This window comes from Populus trichocarpa, chromosome 14, assembly GCF_000002775.5.
Source record: "Populus trichocarpa isolate Nisqually-1 chromosome 14, P.trichocarpa_v4.1, whole genome shotgun sequence".
Taxonomy (NCBI): Eukaryota; Viridiplantae; Streptophyta; class Magnoliopsida; order Malpighiales; family Salicaceae; genus Populus; species Populus trichocarpa.
The window spans coordinates 3,361,926-3,384,671 of record NC_037298.2 but is presented as its reverse complement, the minus strand read 5'-3'; the positions used below and the strand labels follow the sequence as shown (position 1 = coordinate 3,384,671).

The following is a 22,746-nucleotide window of genomic DNA, read 5'->3' as shown; positions in this document are numbered from 1 at the left end:
CTTGATTGATATTTTTAAAAATATTTTTTATTTATAGAATATTAAAATATATTTTTTATTTTTAACTCAATTTAATATTTTTAGGACCAATATTCTTTTTAAAAATATTTAAAAAGAAAAACTATCATACTCTCAAATAAAATCTTATTAGATTTAGCATGCCCAGCTATCAACTTAGTATCTACTGACATGAGAGTTTGGCTTGAACCGGGTATTATTCTAAACTAATTTAGAAGTTTATCTAATCAATATTTTTAGTTTAATAAAACTCGAGCGAGACCAATGAGGTTAACTCTAATGATTTAAATTTTTTTATATATAAAATAACATTTTTTTATTTTAAAAAATAAAAAAAAAATTATTCTAAAATTAATCTATATTAACTTAGTAAACTCCCAACTCAAGTTTTAAATCAAGTGAGATCCAAGTTGGGTCTGGAACAATCCTCGAACCCTTAGAGCAATCCGTTGGATTAGCCCGTTTCCGTGTTCCATGATTATCACTCTCTACTTCTCTAGCTTGTCAAAAATACAAATGATAATGGTTTGAATTTGACAGCATTTTTCTCTACTCGTGTCGATTTGAATATTGTATAAATGCATCTTGAGACTAAGTTCTTGTTGGGCCGGAACTTGATTATTTTTAACACATTCTTGTATAATTAAATAATATATGTTGAGAATAAACAATAAAAGAATATTATATAATGAGCTGGGGTGGGTGGTCGAGGAGCTCGGAAGGCAAGGGCCCAGAGCATCAAAATTCAAAACCCTCTCTTCCTAGGATCCCTGCATCTAAGCCCATATCTATCTCCCCCGGATCCCTCCATCTAAGCCCATGTGAGGAAGAACTGTTCACTGCCTTCCTTTTCTTTTTCCTGGGGCTTAAGCCTTGCTAAAATAAATAAAAAATCTACTCGAGTTAGAATTTTAACGGAGCTGAACAAGATTGTTGGTCAAGATAGGTTTTAATGATTTAGTTCATTTAATTTAATTTAATTAGTTAATATCAAGAAAAAAAATAAAAAATTATCATTTTAATAAAAATAATTCATCTAATAACCCATTAATTGATATTTTTTTTACCGGTTTTTAAATTGGGTTTGACAGTCATGATTGAGAATGCAAGGGATGTGTAAATTTCAACCAGCAAATCAAATTTCTTTGAAGCATAACAAATAAAAACCTCTCAATCTACATATTATATACTTTCTGCTTCTATTTAAGTACTGGAAAATACCAGATGGTGGGTCCATTACCAAAAGTGGATGGTTAATGTAAAGCTTGACCATCATCTTCCTGTGCTGATGCATCCTTGCTTGCCACTTTCATGCTGGTCCAACAGCAAAAAGATATTTCAGAGGTGTTTGAAATTATAATGTAAAGTGTTTTTTGAAATACTTTTTTTAAAAAAAATATTTATTTATTTTTTATATTGACATTTTAAGATTATCATAAAACATTAAAAAAACCATAAATTTAATGTTTTTTCAAATTAAAAATATTTTTGAAGCAACTTGAAAACGAATCTTTGCAAAAACCCCTAATTGTCCTACCGACACCCACCTTTTCAGCATAAAAAAGCTATCATTTCTATACCGTTGAGTTAGAGGATAGCGCTAATGTAAGTTGGAGTGGTCAAGCTTTTAAAACGGCGAAAAAAAAATATGTTTTATTAAAAGCGTGGTCGGCTAGTCGTATTTGTGTTGAAATTATTCTAAAAAATTACTCATATATTATATTATATTCACATGAATAAAAAAATTATCTGGTATTTTTTATATATCAATACACAAATTTATTTAACATGAGGCAAAAAAATTCATCACGGCTGGTTTAGGACTTCAATGGTTGAGAAAATTGTGCAAATTGTGTTTTTAAAAAATTTAATTTAATTTATTGTAAAAAATTAAAAAAAATTATATGTTTTGAATCGTTTTGATGTGCTAATTTAAAAAATAATTTTTTAAAAAATAAAAAAATATATTATTTTAATATATTTCGACACGAAAAACACATTAAAAAGTAACCACAACCACACTTTCAAATAGACTCGATTCTTCTTCTTCTTTTTGTAGTGAAAGCATATTTTACAAATTTTTGATTTTTTTTGTTTTTTGATTTTAATGTATTAATAAAAAAAATTAAAATAAATATTATTTTTATATATTTTTAAATAAAAAATAATTATTATCGTAATAATAAACACAACCTCGTTTTAACGCTTCAATAAAGAAATTTAACATGAATTTTTTTTCCATGAACGACAACCATTAAAAAGTTCAAGCAAGAACAAACAATCTTTTATACAATTTAAACTAGTCTGGTTGGTAAATTTACGTAGTATGATGTGAAGGGACTAAAATCAATTTTCAACTGCATCAGTTATTGAAGTGATTACACGAAGGTGATTATTAATTATCAAGAAATTATAAAACTCCCTCTCACAGTTTGATGCTGATGGGAATGGGACCCGACAAAGCGAACAAGGACATCGTTCCAATGGAGCCCTAGTGCCTAGCCTAGAACATAACGCGCGCTGTGATCTTTGTACAAATGGGTTAGTTTTCATACCGTCCCAGTTCAGAAAATTGACTCGACAAAAATTATGTATTATTGTATTATTGAGTTAATTTATAAATTATTGCATCAATTTGAATTAGTTATTTGCATCGAAACAGTATTATTTTATTTTAAAAAAATATTTCGAGATGATTCAGTCAAAGATAGATCCGAGTAAAACAGACTACTCAAAACTCAACTAGTTCAATTACATTTATATTTATTTAATCTATATTTTTCTAAATTAAAAGTTTGGTTTTGCATTTTAAGATGATGTTTTTTAAAAAATAATTTTTATTTTATTTTTTAATTATTTTAATGTGCTGATATTAAAAATAAAAAATATTATTTTAATATATTATTAAATAAAAAGTACTTTAAAAAACAATCATCATCAATATCAATAATTCAATCAAGTTAGGATCGAGATAAATAGATAACTCAAAACCCGATTAGTTGAGTTGTGTTTTATTAAATCAATATTTTATCTAATTCAAGAACTTATTTTTGTGTTTTAAAACGGTTTTTTGAGATAAGTTAAATTGTGTTTTTGCTTCAAATTAATTATTGTTTTATATTTTCACTAAAATTAAATTTTAAAAAATAAAAAATATTATTTTTAAATAAAAAGCACTTAAAACTAATGTTAATTGAAATTCAGCATCCACAAAGCTTACTTTTGTGGATTAATTTGTCAGTTCGGGTGGGTTTATAGCTACATATGGTAATTAATGATGTTACCGGGCATAATTTCGGGTGCGTGTTTTTGCCAGGTGTCAGCGAGGAGCTCCAAACAACCTTCAGAGTTCAGCCCCTCTATGCAGCGTGGCGTCCTCCCCCTGGTGCTGCTCCCTCGTTGACAAATATTTGCCAAGGTTGGTGAGGACGGTTTTGTTTCTCTCTACTGTATAATTTACAGTTGAAAAATAAAAGAACGGAAACTAAGAAGTGTTGGGGGCTCGGGTGGCCCCACCTCGTGCTCCCAAGTTAGCTATATAGACTATTGCTTCGTACGGATTCAATGAATCCAGCCAGCATCCACAGATATGCACCCTTGACATAAACAAACAGTACGGAGCAATTATGCCTCGCAAAATCCAAGTCAAGTTTCTCTTTACTTGGAAATAATTCTCATTTAGAAAGTGATGTCAACAAAACTCTCATTCAAGTACTAGTTTTTTTTCCTCCAGTACATATAATTAGTAATTAATTAGCTTATTGCGTGACACTTTATTTAATCTTAATTTTAAATTAAATTTTATTTAAATTATCTTGATGCGAGCTTGGTAGCTGATAAATAAAATTTTTTATGTTTTTAAAAATAACAAATTAAATTTATCTTAGTCAACTCGTCAAATTTCAACTCAAGTTATAAGTTAGTTTTTTTATTTTATTTTATTATTTTATATAATAAAATAATACATGTTTGCCCGTTTCATTCTTTATATTCAGTTTAATTCTTTTGTATATTGGTTCGCCTCGTATTTATATATACAAGTCTTCCTCGTTTCTAGTTCAACGAAAATTTTATCTTTGAAAAAACAAAAAAAAAAATAATCATTTCCCGTTTTATCATCAAGATATAATTCCAAGAGGTTACAAATATTGTTTTTGGCAGATATGCAAGTGATTTGTCTATAAATTAATTTCCATGGATATCTTGGTAGATACACGGAGAATCAATCTAAAAATATACTGATATGCGCGCAGGAGATTAAAAAGAAAACCCTCGATTTTAATGTCTCTGTCTAGGAGCGGTGCACTGCTATTGAAAAGGAAAAAAAATGATGCGAACCAAAGAATAAATGTAATTTCACACGTGGATTGGTATAAAAATATCATCAAGATCAAACCAAAAGGTCGCAGTCATTGGATCGAGCATTTCTCTTGAAACTTGAGAGTGGAGGATATGCCCTTTCTTTATCGAGCTGGGACTCGGCAGGTTGAGAGTCACTTCGTGGTTGGTTTTGTTTTCTCGGATCCAACCACGTCAGAGTGAATTACACTCCTCTAGTCTGAAATCATCACCGTGGTTTAACCTATTTTTTATAATCAATTTTTTTAATGTATTTTAAAAGAAAAAATACTTTAAAAAATAATATTTATCACACTTTTAAATATCATCTTGAATTTAATGGCATTTCTGCTTGATTACTAGTTTTGAATTAAAAAATACAAAATAAAACAAACCATTAGGCCAATAAGATCAAGGGTGTGTTTGGGAACGCGGTGCAAATCGCGTTCCCTCAAATTTTAAATTTTTTTTATTTAAAATGATTTATTTTATATTTTTAGATCGTTTTGATATAGTGATGTCAAAATAATTTTTTAAAAATAAAAAAAAATTATTTTAATGTATTGTATTTCTAAATAAAAACACTTGAATCGCACTGCTGCTCCAATAACAAACACACCACCAAATCATTGTATTTAACTAAAGCTGTCCAGTCAATCTGTATTTACAAATCTTCAGTGATCAGATAAATATTCCAAGGCATTGAAAAGGAGAATATCACTGCTTGTCTTTTAACTACTAAAGCTTTTCCTGTTCATGCTTCAACTAAAATACAAACACAATCAGAATCTAACTACAAAATGAAAACGGTTCTGTACTGATAAAGTTAGAGTTCTATGAACATCATCATAGTTCTCGAGAATCACTGTTCTTCACAATATACTAACGATACAAAGTATGAGTCTTCAATGTCCTTCGAAGATATAATAACTCTATCTTAATCGATAAGAAACCTGATCTCAAAATACCAGGACACCCTTAACTTGTCAGGTAAGCTTGTGCCAGGAGGGGGGCGTGGCAATCTTGTAGTTTTCTGAGCCGATTCGTCCATGAAAAGGATCCTGGATTTCATTTGATTCGACGAGGGACATGGCAAAGGCAGATTTTATGTATTTTCCACGCACGTTCGCACTATGTAGGCTTTCCATTCAGAGGCAAGCAGTGCGCTGTGAATTACCCAGGGCCCCGTACCTCATAAAATTATCATTGTTTCACTCGATAGTCAACACACCAACCGTCAGTGTTGTAATTTCTGCTTTTTAAAATTTTATTTATATAAAAATTATTAAATTAATATATTATTTTACAGATTTTTAATAGTTTTAAAGTGTTGTTGTTAAATATAATAAAAAATAATTATTTTAATATATTTTTAAATTAAAGATACAATTAAAAAAATATGCTGAAACACAACACTAAACACACACAATTAGTAATGCTGTTTTCATTCATACATCACTTTTACATTTTATTTTTATGTAAACAAAATATATTTTATTTTATAAAATAAGCAACTGGTTTTTAAAAAATATTTTTTAAAATTGTAATCGCAGTTGTTATTTTTGTCCTTTTTTCATAAAAAAAAATGCAAAACAAACAAGGTTTTTTTTGTAATTCTATATGTGAAAAATTGAAAACAATAACAAAAAAAAAATAGAATCGTAAATAGTGTCCTTGACTTCTTATTTTGTTTTCTTCTTCTTCTTCTTCTTCTTTGATCCTTGACTCCTCGTTTTCAATACGAACAGTGTTAGTCGATTATGAGCAATGATTACAGCATGCGCGAATACATGTTTAGGAAAGCCCAGCCAAAAACCAGTTTCTTACACCGAGGCCCCGCCTGGAAAACGAAAGACTTTAGCTTTCGAGGAAAAAAACAAAATATGTAGCGTGTAGTGGGAAATAGCTAATTTACAGGTAATCGTATTGAATTTTCTTGAATGTAAACAGAAAGAATTTAAGTTGTGAAAAATTAATCTATGTTTTTATTAAGATAACGTTCGGATACAAACCACGTTCTTTACAAATTTATTTTTTTTTATGTATTTTGAATTGTTTTGTTGTGTTGATTTTAAAAATAAAAAAATATTATTTTAATACATCTTAATATGAAAAATATTTTAAAAAATAACTATAACTACGCTCCCAACCAGATTATAAATCACACTCAGTAAGTTAATATTAAAATTTTCTTAGGAGTTTTTTTTTTTTTTTGTGTCATTGGATATTTTAAAAGACACTCGTCCTTTCATCGAAACTGACTTGAACATTCGAGGATACTCCAACTCTTTCAGGAAACTTGCCTTGTTGATATTCCATTCATCCAAACCTAGCTCTCTACGTCTCTCAGCTCATAAAAGGAAAAGCTATAATTTTAGAAGCTTTTTAGCAACTTCATCAACAAATTATCACTATGGTAAACGTGTCCTAAACGAGACGGCTACAAACAGAAAATCTATTTTTTTTTAATTAACTGGACCAGTTTGTACGTACCTCGATTATTTCTACGAGTTTTAAAGTTAACGACCATGTAAGTCTCTAGTGGTTCTATGGTTTGTAAAACTCGAACTGGTGACTTTTGGAGAACAAACCTAGAATTTGACCAGTTTAGCTATACCAGAAAATCTAATTCTTATTCTATCTTTGATGTGATCCCTGACGACAAGAAAGAGATCTCTTAAAAAATATTCAATTTTAACATGAATAACCTGTCCCTGATGGAACCAGGAGTTATACATATTATCAATATATTTTTCAATAAAACCAACATTTTTCAAAAAATACACAACTACTCAATTTACATATCATACGTGATAAAAATACATACAAACGTATAGTATGTGTTCAGGTCGTTGATGAAGCACGAAACTTGTAATTGATTTGAAACTTACATGAAAAGAAGGTTACGGATTCAAATCAACTATTTTTATTAAAATCATATTTTACATGTTGACCCGATTTAACTGATATAAAAACTTGACTGATAAAGCATATTTAAAATAATTAATATTTTATTTTATTTAACTAAAAATATCTTCCAAGATTATTAAACCACAATATTTACTTCCCGTGAAAGTTATCAAATTAAAGGGGTTTTGAGAAGTGAGTTTCAACTTTTTTTTATTAAGATTTGATTTTTTTTATTTTAAATTAAATTTTTTAATGTTTTTTAATTGGTTTAATGTGTTTATATTAAAAATAATTTTTAAAAATAAAAAATATTATTTTGATATTTTTTCAAATAAAAAACACTTAAAAAAACAATTTCTACTGTACTCATAAACCCAGTGAAACTTTTCTTTATAACAACAATAAAAAAAAGAAAAAGAAAAAGAAAACATTGAATTAAGTAAACAAAGTATCCGAGGAACCCCTGGACACTCAACGTCCAACAACCAAGCTGAATTTTGTGCCGGTTTAAAAGCAAGATAAAAATTGTTTTTTTAGATGTTTTTTTGTTTAAAAATATATAAAAATAATATATATATTTTATTTTTTAAAATTTATTTTTTATAATAGTATACCTAAACAATAAAAAATTTATAAAAATTTTAATTTAAAACTATTTTTAATTTTTTTTAAATATAACTGGATCCGGTATCAAACACTAGTTTCACAAAAAGTTTTCCGTAGAAGCAAAAACCTTTCCCAACACTCGAAACACCACAGGCTTTCCCCACAACCCCGAACGCCCTTCAACCTCACCACTGCAGCGGCGCGTGAACCTATTCACAAGTTTTTTTTAAAATAACCTACGTCGGTAACACAGTAAAAAAAAGGTTAAAAAGAAGAAGAAAGAAGGTAAAAAAATTTGACCGACTGACCTATTCGATACTGGATTTGGATCTCCTAAAAAACCTAAACAGTTGACCGTCACCTTGCCTTTAGTTAAGTTTGTTACCTTTTCCACCTGTCCTTCTCTCCCCCTCTATTTTGTTTTTTTTTTTTTTTAACTTTTCTTTTTCTTTAACCACAATTATCTTTAATCATAATTATAAATTTATAACTCATAACATATTTGGCTTCTCTTAATGTTATTCTTTTTTTTTCCCCTACTTCTCTCCTGTCGCCCGTCATGAGCGTCCAGTAAAACCCTAATTTCTCTGTTTCTCAATCTCTCCCTCCCCCACTCTCCTTCTCTTCTTCCTCACAACATCAGGTACGATATCGATTGATTTTCTCAACTAGAAACCCTAATCAATTATTAACGGTCACTGGTTTTGATTTTGAATTTTGGATTGTTCGGTGGATCTGATTTTTTTTCTGCAGAGAAATTATTGAAAAAGAAGAATATATGTCCTACAATCAATCAAGGAGTGGCAGCGATAAGAGCGAGTTACAATATAGGAAATCAGGGCGATCCATCAGCTCTAATCAGCTACGGACTTCCTCTCAATCCTACGGTAAGGGCGGTGGTGGCGGCGGCGGCGGCCCCCCAGTCCCTTCACCGTCTTCTTCTTCTCTTTCCTCCAATCGCAGGTATTTTTTTTCTTAAGTTTAGGGTTTTTATTAATACATGAGGAGGTTTTTTTTTATTTGATCTGTTGGATTTTTTTGGATGATGAGCAGTTTCAATAAGAAGTCTAGTTATGTTCCACAAGGAGGAGGGCAATCTAGTAGGGTAAATGTGGCACCTGTTGTGAATTCTTCCGATTCCGGTAATAATGCTGCTTCTACAATCCGTAATGTACAGAATGGTGCCGCGGCGCAACCCCCATTACATGGTATGTTGGATGATTTTTACCTACTTGTATGGAAATAATCGTACCTTTGGTTGAAGGAATGTGATAATGGAATGCGAAGTTTGGATTTTTGATGGGTTTTTGCATGGGAAGTTTTTTTTAGTGATTGCTTTTTTATTTTTTGAAGGAACATCTGATGCTCCGCCGCCTGCAAGCAGTGTTACCAAGCCGACAGAAACATCAGCTACTCAGAGGAGTGCCCGAGCTGTTCCAAAGGCTCCAACTTCTCAACCTGCCACCATAAGTTCGGAGAGTGGAGCACCCACTACACCTGCCAAGGGTAAGTTTGCTGTTTCTGTATGGTACTATGGGGACAAGTAACTTCATTGCTGTTTTCATGTTTGTTATAGCGATTTTCACTGTTTGTTTCTTGACATTGTTTTATGTCCCTCCATTGGAACAGTAAGTCATGTATTTACAATGTTTCTGATGTCACAGCCCCAGTAGATGCATCTAAGGCGTTTGCGTTTCAATTTGGGTCCATTAGTCCTGGCTTTATGAACGGGATGCAGGTATTTGGTACTGTTTCATGCTCTTAGTGCAACTTGCAATTCTCTATATTTAGTTTTTTGTTAGCTGAAGGATTATGTTCTAGGTTCCTGCTCGAACAAGCTCAGCTCCCCCAAATTTGGATGAGCAGAAACGTGACCAGGTATGCGGGTTCCCTCCCAACCAAGCAATGTTCTCTTGGTAGCCCTTCCCTTTTCTTGCAATGCTCTTAGACTGCATTCAACATTGCACAATATTGTCTTAACAATCGACATAAAGATGTGTGTTTTATTTCTCTATCTTTTCCTTGAAGGAATTCACTCTTTTACCTTTATGCTCTAATACTCCCAAGGGTTTTGAATGTAGTATGGCGTGTGTGTGTTTGAGTTATCGAATCTTGACAGCTGTATCTTGTCTTGATATTTGGCTAGAGATATGTAGTCATTATGTCTATAAATAAATATCAAAGCAGTCATGCCATACCTTCAACATGCAGGCACGCCAAGATACATTTAGGCCTGCTCCTTCATTACCGACTCCTGCTCCGAAGCAGCAATTTCAGAAGAAGGAAGTGAGCGCAACAGAACAAACTATCTCTGGGGGGGTTCATCCGCTTCCCAAGGCCAAAAAGGAGACACAAGTCTCACCTGCACCATCTGCGAGCCACTCACAGAAGCATTCTGTTCTTCCGGTTACTATGACTTCTATGCAAATGCAATATCTGCAGCCACAGGTCTCTGTGCAGTTTGGTGGCCGAGGCCCACAAATTCAGTCCCAGGGTGTCCCACCAACTTCTCTTCAGATGCCAATTCCAGTGCCATTGCAGATGGGCAGTGCTCCTCAAGTGCAACAGCCAGTGTTTATTCAAGGTATCCAACATCATCCTATGCAGCCTCAGGGAATGATGCGTCAAGGGCAAAACTTGAGTTTTACGACCACAATGGGTCCTCAGATGCCTCCTCAGTTAGGCAGCTTAGGAATGAACATTGCCTCACAATATTCTCAACAACAGGGTGGTAAATTTGGTGGTCAGCGTAAAACATCTGTCAAGATTACTGATCCAAAGACACATGAAGAGCTGAGGCTTGATAAACGGACAGATCCATATCCAGACACTGGACCATCAGGTCTAAGGTCTCATCTCAATGCTCCCCAGTCCCAGCCAATTCCATCATTTACACCTTCACGTCCAATTAACTATTATCCTAGTTCTTACAATACAAATAATTTATTTTTTCAAACTCCAAGCTCTCTACCATTAACTGGTGGCCAAATAGCACCAAATTCTCAGCCACCACCTAGGTTTAATTATCCAGTTAGCCAGGGGCCCCAAAATGTTCCATATACCAATGCATCTGCTCTTAATTCTCTTCCAGCTAGTAAGTCTGGGATTGCAATTCACGGTGTTGCCGAACTGCATAAATCAGAACATGCCAGTGATGCACCTAATGCAATCTCCTCAACTCCATCTGGAGTAGTACAAGTGACCATTAAACCACCTGTTGGTTCTATTGGAGAGAAAGTTGTGGAGCCATCTTTGCCAAAGATCTCTCCTGTCGAAAAGGGCGGATCCCACAAATCCTCAAGGTCATCTGGGGAAGCTAGCCCATCTCCTTCTCAAAGAGATTCAGAGACTTCATCAGAAAGCTCTTTACGGCAGGCAAAACCTGTTGGTGAATCGCTGGTCAAGTCACCTCCAGTGGCAGCAAAACAGCTTGCAGAGGTTGCTGTTGATGGTGCAGCATCTACTTTGCCAGCTCAGTCTGTGGAGGCAATACCAGGTGTATCTAATGCTGAAGACCAAAAAAAGGAAGCTCCGAGTATTCAGAAGAAACCAGGCAAGAAAGGAAATATTGAGCCTCAGCATCAGGTACTAATACGCTGCATTCAAGATCATATATTCCATTAATCATCATGCAATTATTTTTGATAAGGTGGTTCTATTTTTTCATTTGCTTTTTTTATATATAGATTGGTGGACAGACTACCTTGTCCACAAGCTTGTCTTCTCGCACTGTGGAACTTGGTGTATTTTATGGCAGTGGAGTTTCTGAAACTGCAGAAACTAATACAGCTCCTTCCCCATCACCAGCAAACAGTGAAGCTTTGACAAAATCAATCAAGGAACCAGTGTCAACAATTTCTGCTTTGAATCCTGATGTTTCTGAAATGAAGGTTGAGAATGCTGGAGATGGTTTTAACACTGTTTCAGCTCTGGGTCTTGTTGCTGGAGTTGCTAAAACCCCACACACCACTCCACAAGCTATGCTGGATGGTTCCTCCTCACAGGAAGAACTACAATGTGAAATTCCAACCGCAGAAGAGAAAGGACAGAAATCACTGTCTGAATGTCTTAAACAAGATTACAGCATGTCTCCAGCACCAGTTAATTCAAAATTTGCAGACATTGTCAAGCAAGATAAAGAGGTATCTGATTTGACAGGGACATCTGTTGGCAATGAGGTCCCAGCCTCAGAAACTGGACAGGAGGGTCTGGTGGAACCTGTGACTCGCCACGCAGCAAATGACAGGGTATCAGATAGTGTGGATGTCTCTGCATCCAGAAATTTGGATTCTGCCGATGATAGAAAGCCTTCAGATGCATCTTTGAGGCACGGTGATGGCATAGGTAATAAAGAAGCCTCTGTTACAAAATCAAGTGTATCAGGTCAGCAGGAATCTCTTCCAGTACCTGATCTTTCTGAGGCAACTGCAAAACACAAAGGGCAATGTGCGGAAAACCCCGGCAGTGGAACAGTCCCCCATGCAATATCTAGTTCCAAAGAAAAACCCACTGAGCCGACTTTATCAAAGAGTACCTCTGGTAAATTTAAGAAGAAGAGAAGAGAATTTCTTCTGAAAGCAGATCTTGCTGGGACTACTTCTGATCTTTATGGGGCATATAAAGGCCCTGAGGAAAAGAAAGAAAATGTCATATCTTCAGAAGTCACAGAAAGCACCAGCCCTATTCTGAATCAGACACCTGCTGATGCCCTGCAGGTTGACTCTGTAGCAAGCGAGAAAAATAAAGCCGAGCCAGATGATTGGGAAGATGCTGCTGACATGTCTACACCGAAACTGGATAGTGATGGGGAACTATCATGTGGAGGATTGGGACAACATGATTCAGATGGGAATGCAAATACAGCCAAAAAATATTCCAGAGATTTCCTCCTTAAATTTTCTGAGCAATTTTCTAATCTTCCTGAAGGTTTTGTAATTACATCTGATATAGCAGAGGCTTTGAGTGTCAACGTTTCTCATCCTGCTGATCTTGATTCTTACCCCAGTCCTGCAAGAGTTATGGACAGGTCTAATAGTGGATCTCGAATAGGACGTGGGAGTGGCATGGTTGATGATGGCCGATGGAGTAAACAGCCTGGTCCATTTGGTCCGGGAAGGGATTTGCACTTGGATATGGGTTATGGACCTAATGCCAGTTTTCGACCTGTTGCAGGAGGCAACCATGGTGTTCTGAGGAACCCGCGAGCACAGAGTCCTGGACAGTATGCAGGAGGGATTCTATCTGGACCCGTACAATCAACGGGTCTGCAGGGAGGGATGCAAAGAGGTGGCTCAGATGCTGACAAATGGCAGCGTTCTGTTAGTTCTGTGTATAAAGGATTGATTCCTTCTCCTCATACTCCATTACAGACGATGCACAAAGCTGAGAGAAAGTATGAAGTGGGTAAAGTGGCAGATGAAGAAGCAGCCAAGCAAAGACAGTTGAAAGGCATATTGAACAAGTTAACTCCTCAGAATTTCGAGAAGCTTTTTGAGCAAGTAAAAGCTGTTAACATTGACAATGCTGTGACACTTAACGGCGTTATCTCACAGATCTTTGACAAAGCTTTAATGGAGCCCACATTCTGTGAAATGTATGCTAATTTCTGCTTTCATCTAGCAGCAGAGTTGCCTGAACTCATTGAAGATGATGAAAAGGTGACTTTCAAGAGGTTACTTCTGAACAAGTGCCAGGAGGAATTTGAGAGAGGGGAGCGAGAGCAAGAGGAAGCTAATAAAGCTGATGAAGAGGGTGAGATTAAAAAGTCTGATGAGGAAAGAGAAGAACAGAGAATCAAGGCACGGAGACGAATGCTTGGTAACATAAGACTAATTGGTGAGCTCTATAAAAAAAGAATGTTGACTGAAAGAATAATGCATGAGTGCATCAAAAAGTTGCTGGGCCAATATCAGAATCCTGACGAGGAGGATGTTGAGTCTCTTTGTAAACTAATGAGCACTATTGGAGAGATGATTGACCATCCCAAAGCTAAGGTGCATATGGATGCATATTTTGACATGATGGCAAAATTATCAAACAACATGAAACTCTCATCTAGGGTTAGATTTATGTTGAAGGATGCAATTGATTTGAGGAAAAACAAATGGCAGCAGAGGAGGAAGGTTGAAGGGCCGAAAAAGATCGAGGAAGTGCACAGAGATGCTGCTCAAGAACGACAGCTGCAAACTAGTAGGCTGGCTCGCAATCCTGGCATGAATTCTTCTCCAAGAAGGGGCCCTATGGATTTTGGTCCGAGAGGGTCAACAATGTTATCTTCTCCAAATGCTCATATGGGTGGTTTCCGAGGGTTTCCTTCTCAGGTTCGTGGGCATGGCAACCAGGATGTTCGGCATGAGGACAGACAATCTTACGAGGCTAGGACTGTGTCTGTTCCCTTACCTCAAAGACCTCTTGGTGATGATTCTATTACTCTGGGTCCACAAGGTGGTCTTGCAAGAGGAATGTCCATTAGAGGAACACCTGCTATTACAGTTGCTCCTGTATCTGAGATTTCTCCAAGCCCAAGTGACTCGAGAAGAATGGCAGCTGGTTTGAATGGTGTTAGTGCCATTTTAGAACGATCAAATTATAGCCCAAGGGAAGATCTCATTCCAAGATATTCTCCTGACAGATTTGCAGTTCCACCTACTCATGATCAAATGAGTGGTCAGGAACGGAATATGAATTATGTTAACAGGGACCTGAGGAATCTAGATCATGGTTTTGATAGGCCGTTGGGATCATCATCACTAACAAATACACAAGGGCCATCTTTTGCCCAGAGTATTCCAACAGGAAAGATGTGGCCTGAAGAACAACTGCGAGAAATGTCCATGGTCACAATAAAAGAATTTTACAGGTACAATTTCCTGTCATACATGTGTTTTGCTCATTCATCTCAATATTATTGGTTTCAATTTTTCTAAGAAGAATCATGATCGAATGGTTTTGAAGTTAATTGTTGGTTTGGTCCAATTTTAATATATTTCACAAACTTCAGTACCGTGTCTCACAATGTCTTTTCTACTAGGATGTATCATATTATGGTGTCATACAAAAATAGGCATAGATACATGCAAGTTTGGTGGTTGCTTCTGTTGAATACAAACTTGTTTCCTAGGGTATGGCAGTATTTTCATGTTGGAGAGGGAGACTATTGTCTCTGATTTTTTTGCACACGTTTGTTTTCCCTGAATTTAAGCTCATTATTCTGCGAATAAGAGAACCTCTGGTTCAGGTTGTATCAACAGGGTACTAAATAGATTGCTATTACCAAACTGGAGTGATGGTAATAGTAGTCTCTGATAGAAATGGATGGCTAGTGGAAAAGGATGCTTTGTTTCATTTATCCATGGTCCATTTGGGAGTTAGTTTTGGGTTTTATTGCATACGCAAGACAGGTACATGGGAAAAACAAAATGTTTTCCTGAAGACATTTGTGTTTAACCGACATTGTACAGTCTTAGGAAACCACAAGCAAAGCAATGCTTGAGAATGAAATCCCAATCTAAGACAGGATATGAGTGTGGTAAGCTGTGAAGGAGTCTCATTCACTTCAGTGGAAACCTTAACTCAGTTTAGCTTCATTGTGTCCTTGTCGATAAGATGATTGTGATGTTGATCCTGAAAGGGCTGGGATTGGATAAAGGTAGTTTGTGTAATTTCAATATGATATATGTATCTGGCGTTTTTTTGTCTTCTAAAAGGTCATGATATTTGTGTTATGGCAGAAACTGTTGGGTTTCATGAGTCAAGTGTTAATATAGCTTAAAACTGTGCGTGTAGATTTTCTCATATATTGATTGAAATTCTCTCCTTTCAGTGCCAGAGATGAGAAAGAAGTTGCTCTATGCATAAAAGATTTGAATTCCCCAAGTTTCCACCCTTCAATGATCTCTCTCTGGGTCACAGACTCATTTGAAAGGAAGGACATGGATAGAGATCTTTTGGCTAAGCTTCTTGCCAGTCTTACAAGATCCCAGGATTGCATTTTGGATTCAAATCAGCTCGTCAAAGGGTAGGAGCAATTTACTCTGTTTGATTGAGTTTAATTCTCTCTTGTCTACAATGTCATTTTTTTTTTTATACTGTGTGGCCAGGTTTGAATCAGTTCTGACTACCTTGGAGGATGCTGTAACTGATGCCCCCAAAGCACCAGAATTTCTTGGACGCATCTTGGGCAGAGTTGTTGTAGAAAATGTTGTTCCACTAAAAGAGATTGGGCGGTTATTGCATGAAGGCGGAGAGGAGCCGGGTAGCCTTCTTAAGTTTGGGCTTGCAGGGGACGTTCTTGGAAGTGTTTTGGAGATGATCAAAGCAGAGAACGGACAAGGTGTCTTAAATGAGATTCGCAACGCCTCCAATTTGCGTTTCGAAGATTTCCGGCCTCCACATCCTAACAGATCAAGGATACTAGAGAAGTTTATTTAGATAGCGATGCTCATTGTATCTTTTTAGGAAAAAAAAAGATTAAAAAAAAACATGTCTAGTGCTTCTAGGTTACTAGTCAATTTTCATAAATATTTTTCCTTGTGGGTGGGGTGGGAGATTTATATATGGGATTTCCTTCGACGAGTTCTAATATTATTCAAATATTCACCTTGAATATGAAAGGTTCAATTGAGCGTCTGAATTTTTATGCCTTGATTCTTTGGCAGGCATCTATTTTGTGCTTGTTACATGGTTCTTGCCATGCTTTCCATTGCGAGTTTTATTTTCATGTTTCTATGATTGATTTGTCTGTTGAGTTAGCATCTGTGATGTGTTATTGGAAGCGTTATTCGTTTTGCTTTTGAATTGAGCTCAGCACAGCACAGCACAACATGGAGAGAGTGTGAGTGGATTAAATTAATATTTTTTTATTTTTTAAAAAAATTATTTTTAATATTAAAATGATTTAAAAATACTAAAAATATATTAATTTAAAACAAAGAAAAAATTTTAAATTTAAAAAAAAAACTTTAAAAATACAAAAGTAAACAAGATCGAAGCTATACCAAGGTAACCACCAAACAAGTTCGTGAGGGGCTGGTTGGTGGAATTTAGGGATGAGGAAGAGCTGAGTTCTTGGTCTTCATGTATTTTAGCACTATTGATGGGTGGTTTTATTGGCTTTTGATATTGATTCAAGTGTTTACAGGGGAATCTGCAAAGCAAATATCTTGACGGATACGTCCCGGGGAATCTTTAAAGTATAATTTGGAATCTTTTATGCAACCTTTTGATGGTTGTGATTGGCTTGTCTGCTAGAATGGAAAGGGGCCGCGAGGATATTATTTATTCCCTTGAACAAGTAAAAAGCAACGCAAGCTTAGCCCAGACAACTGCTTTATATCACCGTTTTCCTTCTTACATCTCTCCACATTCATATTCTGGTAAATGATATGGTGAATAGTCCAGTCCAGCAATTGGTAGCCGTGGCCTTGATATCGGCAGTAGCTGGCTGTTGACAGGATGACATTCCGTCGCAAAGAACTCCAAACTTCTCATTGCAGGTTACCTGGGAACTCATCTTCTTCCTTCAAGCTTAAACTCAAGGGCAGCACTGTATTGACGCCTTCACTTTTGCAGCCTGAACTAGGAAGTTAAATTGCCTATACTCGCATTCAGCTGCTGGTGTTTTTTGAAATTCTTTTCCCACGAAGTCCATCATCAAGGGGAAGAACATACGTCCATCATCCCGGTTATATTTTTATAAAAGCATCCCTTTCTATTTTTTCTTTTCTTTTTCTTTTTGATAACTTATAAAGGCATCCTCTTTGTATATGAATTGAGCAATTTGGTTAATCACTTGACCTTACATGAAAATCATTAAAAAAAAATTAATATAATAACAAATATAAAGAAGGAATATGCATTAACAGTACCAAGCTATATATATATAACAAAATGGAGTGTCAGACAGAAACCTTGTTCTACAAGCGCGAACAATATCTCCAGTATGTTTTCAGCAAACAAATTACAAGAGCACGAGAAAGACCCCTTTCCTTTAGACTGAATTACAATGAAAGTATATGAAAAAAAAATATGAAAGAACTTTAAAGAGAAAACGGTCTTGTATAAACATCAAAAGGCTCGCAAGAAGTTAGCTGTGGCTCCTGTCAACGAAGAGAACACAACAAAACATCAATATGATAAAAAAAATAAGTGCTTTTACAAATCACAGGATTTCACATGCATCAGATATGAACTTATGCGAAGGAGTGACTTGTTAATAAGAATTTTCCCAAAAAAATAGTTGGAGGAGATTTCCCCGCAATCCAAACACGACATAATGTACTGAACCTTTCCCAGCAGCTATCAGTGAAGTTGATGATGTTGACCCATACAAACTTCACTTGCATCTTATTTCTTTTTTATCAATAATTTTGCTTACAGCTTTAATAGTTTGAAGATGTGAAATCAGTGGGAATGTCAATTCACTTCTCATCATTTTAACAGGTTGAAAGTTTAAACAAGTTCCTTCATTTACAGGTCTGGTTGATCTTAATGCATGAGAAAGTGGCTGCATGTCGATCTTTGTGTGAGTAGATGCAAATCAAACCAAACATCAGTTTGACAATGCATAACTATATTTTGAAATGTCAGATCCTATTAACAGCACCCCACACCCATATTTTATGGAAAGATCACCCCTTCAGTTCCCAACCATATAGATGAAATTCAACATATCATGGATAACATGAATTGCACAAAAGGTAATGCCTATGAGGTAAATTTGGAGTACAGTCCCCTTGTGAAAGAGAATAGAGAAAATCAGGGGATCTCAAGGCAAACTAGCCTATGCCTTCAATATTGATCAGTATTGGTACTCATAACATCAAGAGTTGATTAATGCAAAGATTGTGAAAGCCCAACCTGTCTCAGCCCACCACCACCACCACTGCCTCCTGTCAAGAGCATGCCGATGAGAGATGTCACAACATCCCCCCCGCCAAGGTTATTACCACCAGTATTTCGAATAGCGGTACGCATTGAGTTTAGAATGCTCCCATACGTAGTGCCATGTCCACGCTCAATGGCTTGGATGAAGCAAAAGGTCATTGCACCTGTCGAAGTTATCTTTGATAAAGCCTGTGCAATAACAAAATTTGAGTTTTTGAAACCCAGGTCTTAAAATGCCTTGCAAATATAAAATTTCACTAATCTCTCAGCCAATTTTTTTTTCCTTTCATGAAACTTACAGATGTATCAGCAGAGGTTTGATCGTCATCACAACCACTTAAAGAAATGACATCTCCACCATTTGTCCCTTTCCATATACCTGATCGCGGACGATGGTCCTCCCATACATACTGCCCGTTCCTATTTTCAAGAGGTAAGACATGATCAGAACAGAGAATATAGTAAAACATCAAGGACAATATTGTAAAACACAAAGGAAACAAGAAGCTTATCTTTGGTGATAATTTGTATACACAAAAGATGGAAAACCAAACCTGTATTTCACACATGCTTATATCTATATAATTATCTTCAATTCAAGAAGTATGAGATAACTTACTTAGGAATCAAATAATTCAGGTTCACATATCAATGCTCTATCCGCATTTTATTATTTTCACTTTAAGGTCCTTTCAGCAATAACTTAAGCAAAATCAAGAACATTGCATTTAACTTGGGTAGATATACCAAAACAAATGTCAAATATCGCATGTGGATTCCTTCTCTAACTATAAGAAGTTGTTCTACCGTGGAAAAATGTTTTAAATAAAAACAATTGGTTGAATATGGCAAATGACAAAAAAGAAGTCTGTGTAGTTAATGTTCAAAATATGAAATGTTTTGTGGTCAATGATGTTTCAATATAGAGGTCACTTGTCACAAACAAGTGAGGAGAGAAATTTAATCACAATCTAAGAATGTTCTGACACCAACTAACCTGTCCATTCTGCAAAGGAAGGGTAGATCCAATACAGTGCCACTATGGCAAGCATCAATCATTGCGTGAAGCCTAACACCATGAGGAAGAGGTCTGACAATTGTTGCATTGATTTCATCATCAACAATCATACCTTGAGTTTCAAAGTCAAGTGGACATAGAGTTTCATCATACCCATCAACCTCATCACCATTATAATTTCTTTGCCTTGAACCATGTCCAGAATAGTGAAAAAGCAAGGAATCTCCAGGTTGACAACCTTGTACAAGCCAAAATAATGCCATCCTCATGTTTTGTTTGTTGGGAATTCTGTAGGGGTCAGTTTCTTCTTCTGCACTTCAAATTCCAGACAAGGATTAATACTGGACATGTCCAAAAAAGCCTAAACCAAAAATTTACTCCGCCTAATGGCTATGCAAACAACTAACTATCATAGCAATGAGACAAATATAAAACTTCATTTGTACTGCAAAACAAAAGGCAAGAGCAATTCCAAAACAAACGATATCAACAAAAGGCAAAACCAGTGACCACAGCTAGATAGTAACTTCAATATGCCACCAGTCTTTAGGAAAATGCTGTACAAGGACAAAAACTCACTTTGGGAAAATGATATACAAACAAATAAATCATAAGAAAACTTCTGTCGAAAAGAAAAGGGAAGAAACTTAAGAATCTTATCTATACTTGAAAATTTGAAATGGTTATTAATATCCAAATCTACTTCCTTCTAAGCAATGAATGATAGCATCAGTTGCTACACTCCTAAAGGGTCTGGTGGGAAATCAAATTCAAAAAGTGGAAACATTTACAACAATTGCTATATTTTTCCAGCCATCGCAAAATGGAATAAGGAATCGAAGTAGATGGATTACAAGCATGAGCCAGACAGCAAATTCAACTGCCCCAGCTGTAGAAAGAGCAATACTTCCAACTCAAAAGTTCCAGAGAGTAACAATAGCTACTAACATTTTCTACAACGAGAACCTCATTCAGAACTCCCTCAACTTGCTATTGAATTGAACATAGCTTCATCTCAACAGCTTAAACAGCACTAGCAAACTTCATCTTTAAAAAACCCATAGTTAATTCCATTAAAAAAAATCTACAATTATACAGCATCATTGCTAATTAAGCACATTTCGATATGTAAAAATTATCATTTGAATAACACCAACCCCTACTAAAACATTATTAAGAACCCAAACTTTTATCAGTCCAAATCCAAGACAACACAAAAAAATCAATCTTCAACCAAAAGGGTCTCTCTTTTTATCAACAAAAACCCTTTTTAACTTTTAAGCACCCATCTTTGAAAAAAGAAAAAAAACGATCTTTTTAGATCTGCAGCTGAATAATCCGCATTAAGATTCAACACTGAAAGGGACCGTAACACATACCAGTTAACATGAGAATAGAATCTTGAGGGAACTGAAACTTGCTCATCAAAAGATGACGCATGCACTTTGCATCATTGATACACCCCTTTAACTCGTGCCTCGAGTACTTGTACGAAATCCCAACAATAACTGCCTTTTTTCTTCCGTGTTGGTTTGGTGGAGGGCCCGGTGGCGCGTGGTTGTAGGGGGACGGTGGTGCGAGCGTCGAAGGAGGAGGACGAGTGGTGGGGTTTGATGGTGGAGGAGCATGGCGAGAGTGGACAGCGACGTGAGTTACAGCTTGACAGATAACACAGCGGATGGATTCGGCACCCGGGGGTAGCTGGAGCGGAGTCTGGCATTTGGAACAATTTACAAGCATGTAACTATACATTATGGTTGTTGTTAGGTGTTTTTTATGGATATTTCTGGTTTATTAATGGAGATGTGTTCTAATCTCTATTGGCTAGGGAGAAATTAGCAATTAGGAATTCACCAAATAATAAAATGGCAGGTCAGAGGCATAGATAGGACCAGCAGGGGCGAGGATGGTGCTGGGGCTGGTGCTGGTGCTGGCGCTGCCTTTACCATCATCTCACCTCATTTGACTTTTCGTGACGCGATACCACCACGCGGAATCGCGTTATAACTATTAGTTGTATTTTAAAATATTTTTTCATGATGTAATTTTAATTATTTAGAAATCATTTTTTTTTCATTTATAATCTTTTCTATTTGATTTTCTATTATCTTTGTTCTGGTATTCAATCAACGTTAACATGTATTAATTTTTTTTAATAATACAAGACTTTTTTCAGTTTTCTTCTTTTTTCATTTTTTCTTTATAATTTTTTTTTTTTTACTTTGGAAACTAATTTCCAGCACATGAACATGGAAAAGGGAAGGGGAGAGAGGGGATGAATAAAAAGTATGAGAAGCCTGGGGAAAATCTAATTTTATTGTGAGTAATTAATTAATTATATGTCTATATAAATTAACTTGCGTGTATAAAAAAATTATTTTTACTATGAATTATAGCCGTGTAGAGCTTGGATAGATTGTGAGTTTGGCTTCTACTTTCAATTGATTCGGGCATTCCCAGCGTCAATTAATTTTTTTAAAGTAGAAAATATTTTTATTGATTTAAATATTAATTAAAATTAAACTCTATTTCTGAACAAACCTGTAAAATACACTTGTTTTTGGATAAAACTAGGGTTTCTGCTGTTGTTTTGTTTATATATTAAACATAAAATTGAGAAGCTTCTTGATTCATTCTATGAAAGGAGTCGACAGAGCTGCTTTAATGGAATACGCCATCTTCGTGTCGCTGGAGATATAAAGAAGAAGAAGAAGAAATTGTGGATTTGAATTCAAAAGGAATACTCTGTTTGACGAATTCTTTCTGCTCCACATAAAACGTAAAGCTTCGATACTTCCACCCATGAGCATAGTTGTGAAATTGGACCGATTAATGAGTCCGCTCGAAACCTATTGCCTTTTGAAAAAAAAATAAACTAAGAAGCGGACTTGGTTTAATGTGATTAGAAATCTAGGTTGAGCTTTGACCAGCCGCCGGGAAAACCTAATCAAAACTTATTAATTTTTTTTTAA

The 22,746-nt window shown here is 35.4% G+C and overlaps 2 protein-coding genes across 2 annotated transcripts; one reads left to right on the top strand and one right to left on the bottom strand.

The window, feature by feature from the left end:
• The first annotated feature begins 8,350 nt into the window (after positions 1-8,350).
• On the top strand, positions 8,351-16,510 carry LOC18105106 (eukaryotic translation initiation factor 4G). The gene is made up of 10 exons (XM_024585030.2): positions 8,351-8,515; positions 8,626-8,835; positions 8,926-9,080; positions 9,226-9,378; positions 9,537-9,610; positions 9,694-9,750; positions 10,084-11,457; positions 11,559-14,731; positions 15,695-15,889; positions 15,972-16,510. The coding sequence occupies exons 2-10, from the start codon at positions 8,651-8,653 to the stop codon at positions 16,300-16,302; spliced, it is 5,697 nt and encodes a 1,898-aa protein (XP_024440798.2). The 5' UTR covers positions 8,351-8,515; positions 8,626-8,650; the 3' UTR covers positions 16,303-16,510.
• Positions 16,511-17,724: 1,214 nt separating this feature from the next.
• Positions 17,725-21,740, bottom strand: LOC18105105 (metacaspase-1). The gene is made up of 5 exons (XM_006375129.3): positions 21,154-21,740; positions 19,754-20,084; positions 19,056-19,176; positions 18,730-18,945; positions 17,725-17,969 (listed from the first exon to the last, which is right to left on the bottom strand). The coding sequence occupies exons 1-5, from the start codon at positions 21,524-21,526 to the stop codon at positions 17,910-17,912; spliced, it is 1,101 nt and encodes a 366-aa protein (XP_006375191.1). The 5' UTR covers positions 21,527-21,740; the 3' UTR covers positions 17,725-17,909.
• Positions 21,741-22,746: the final 1,006 nt, after the last annotated feature.

Coding starts and splice junctions, on each gene's coding strand:
- LOC18105105 (XM_006375129.3), bottom strand. CDS start 21,526: ATGTATAGTTACATGCTTGTAAATTGTTCCAAATGCCAGACTCCGCTC. Junction 19,177..19,753: donor TTCCTTTGCAGAATGGACAG/GTTAGTTGGTGT, acceptor TCTTGAAAATAG/GAACGGGCAGTATGTATGGG. Junction 17,970..18,729: donor GTGGTGGTGGGCTGAGACAG/GTTGGGCTTTCA, acceptor CTTCGTTGACAG/GAGCCACAGCTAACTTCTTG.
- LOC18105106 (XM_024585030.2), top strand. CDS start 8,651: ATGTCCTACAATCAATCAAGGAGTGGCAGCGATAAGAGCGAGTTACAA. Junction 8,836..8,925: donor TCTCTTTCCTCCAATCGCAG/GTATTTTTTTTC, acceptor GATGATGAGCAG/TTTCAATAAGAAGTCTAGTT. Junction 9,751..10,083: donor ATGAGCAGAAACGTGACCAG/GTATGCGGGTTC, acceptor TTCAACATGCAG/GCACGCCAAGATACATTTAG.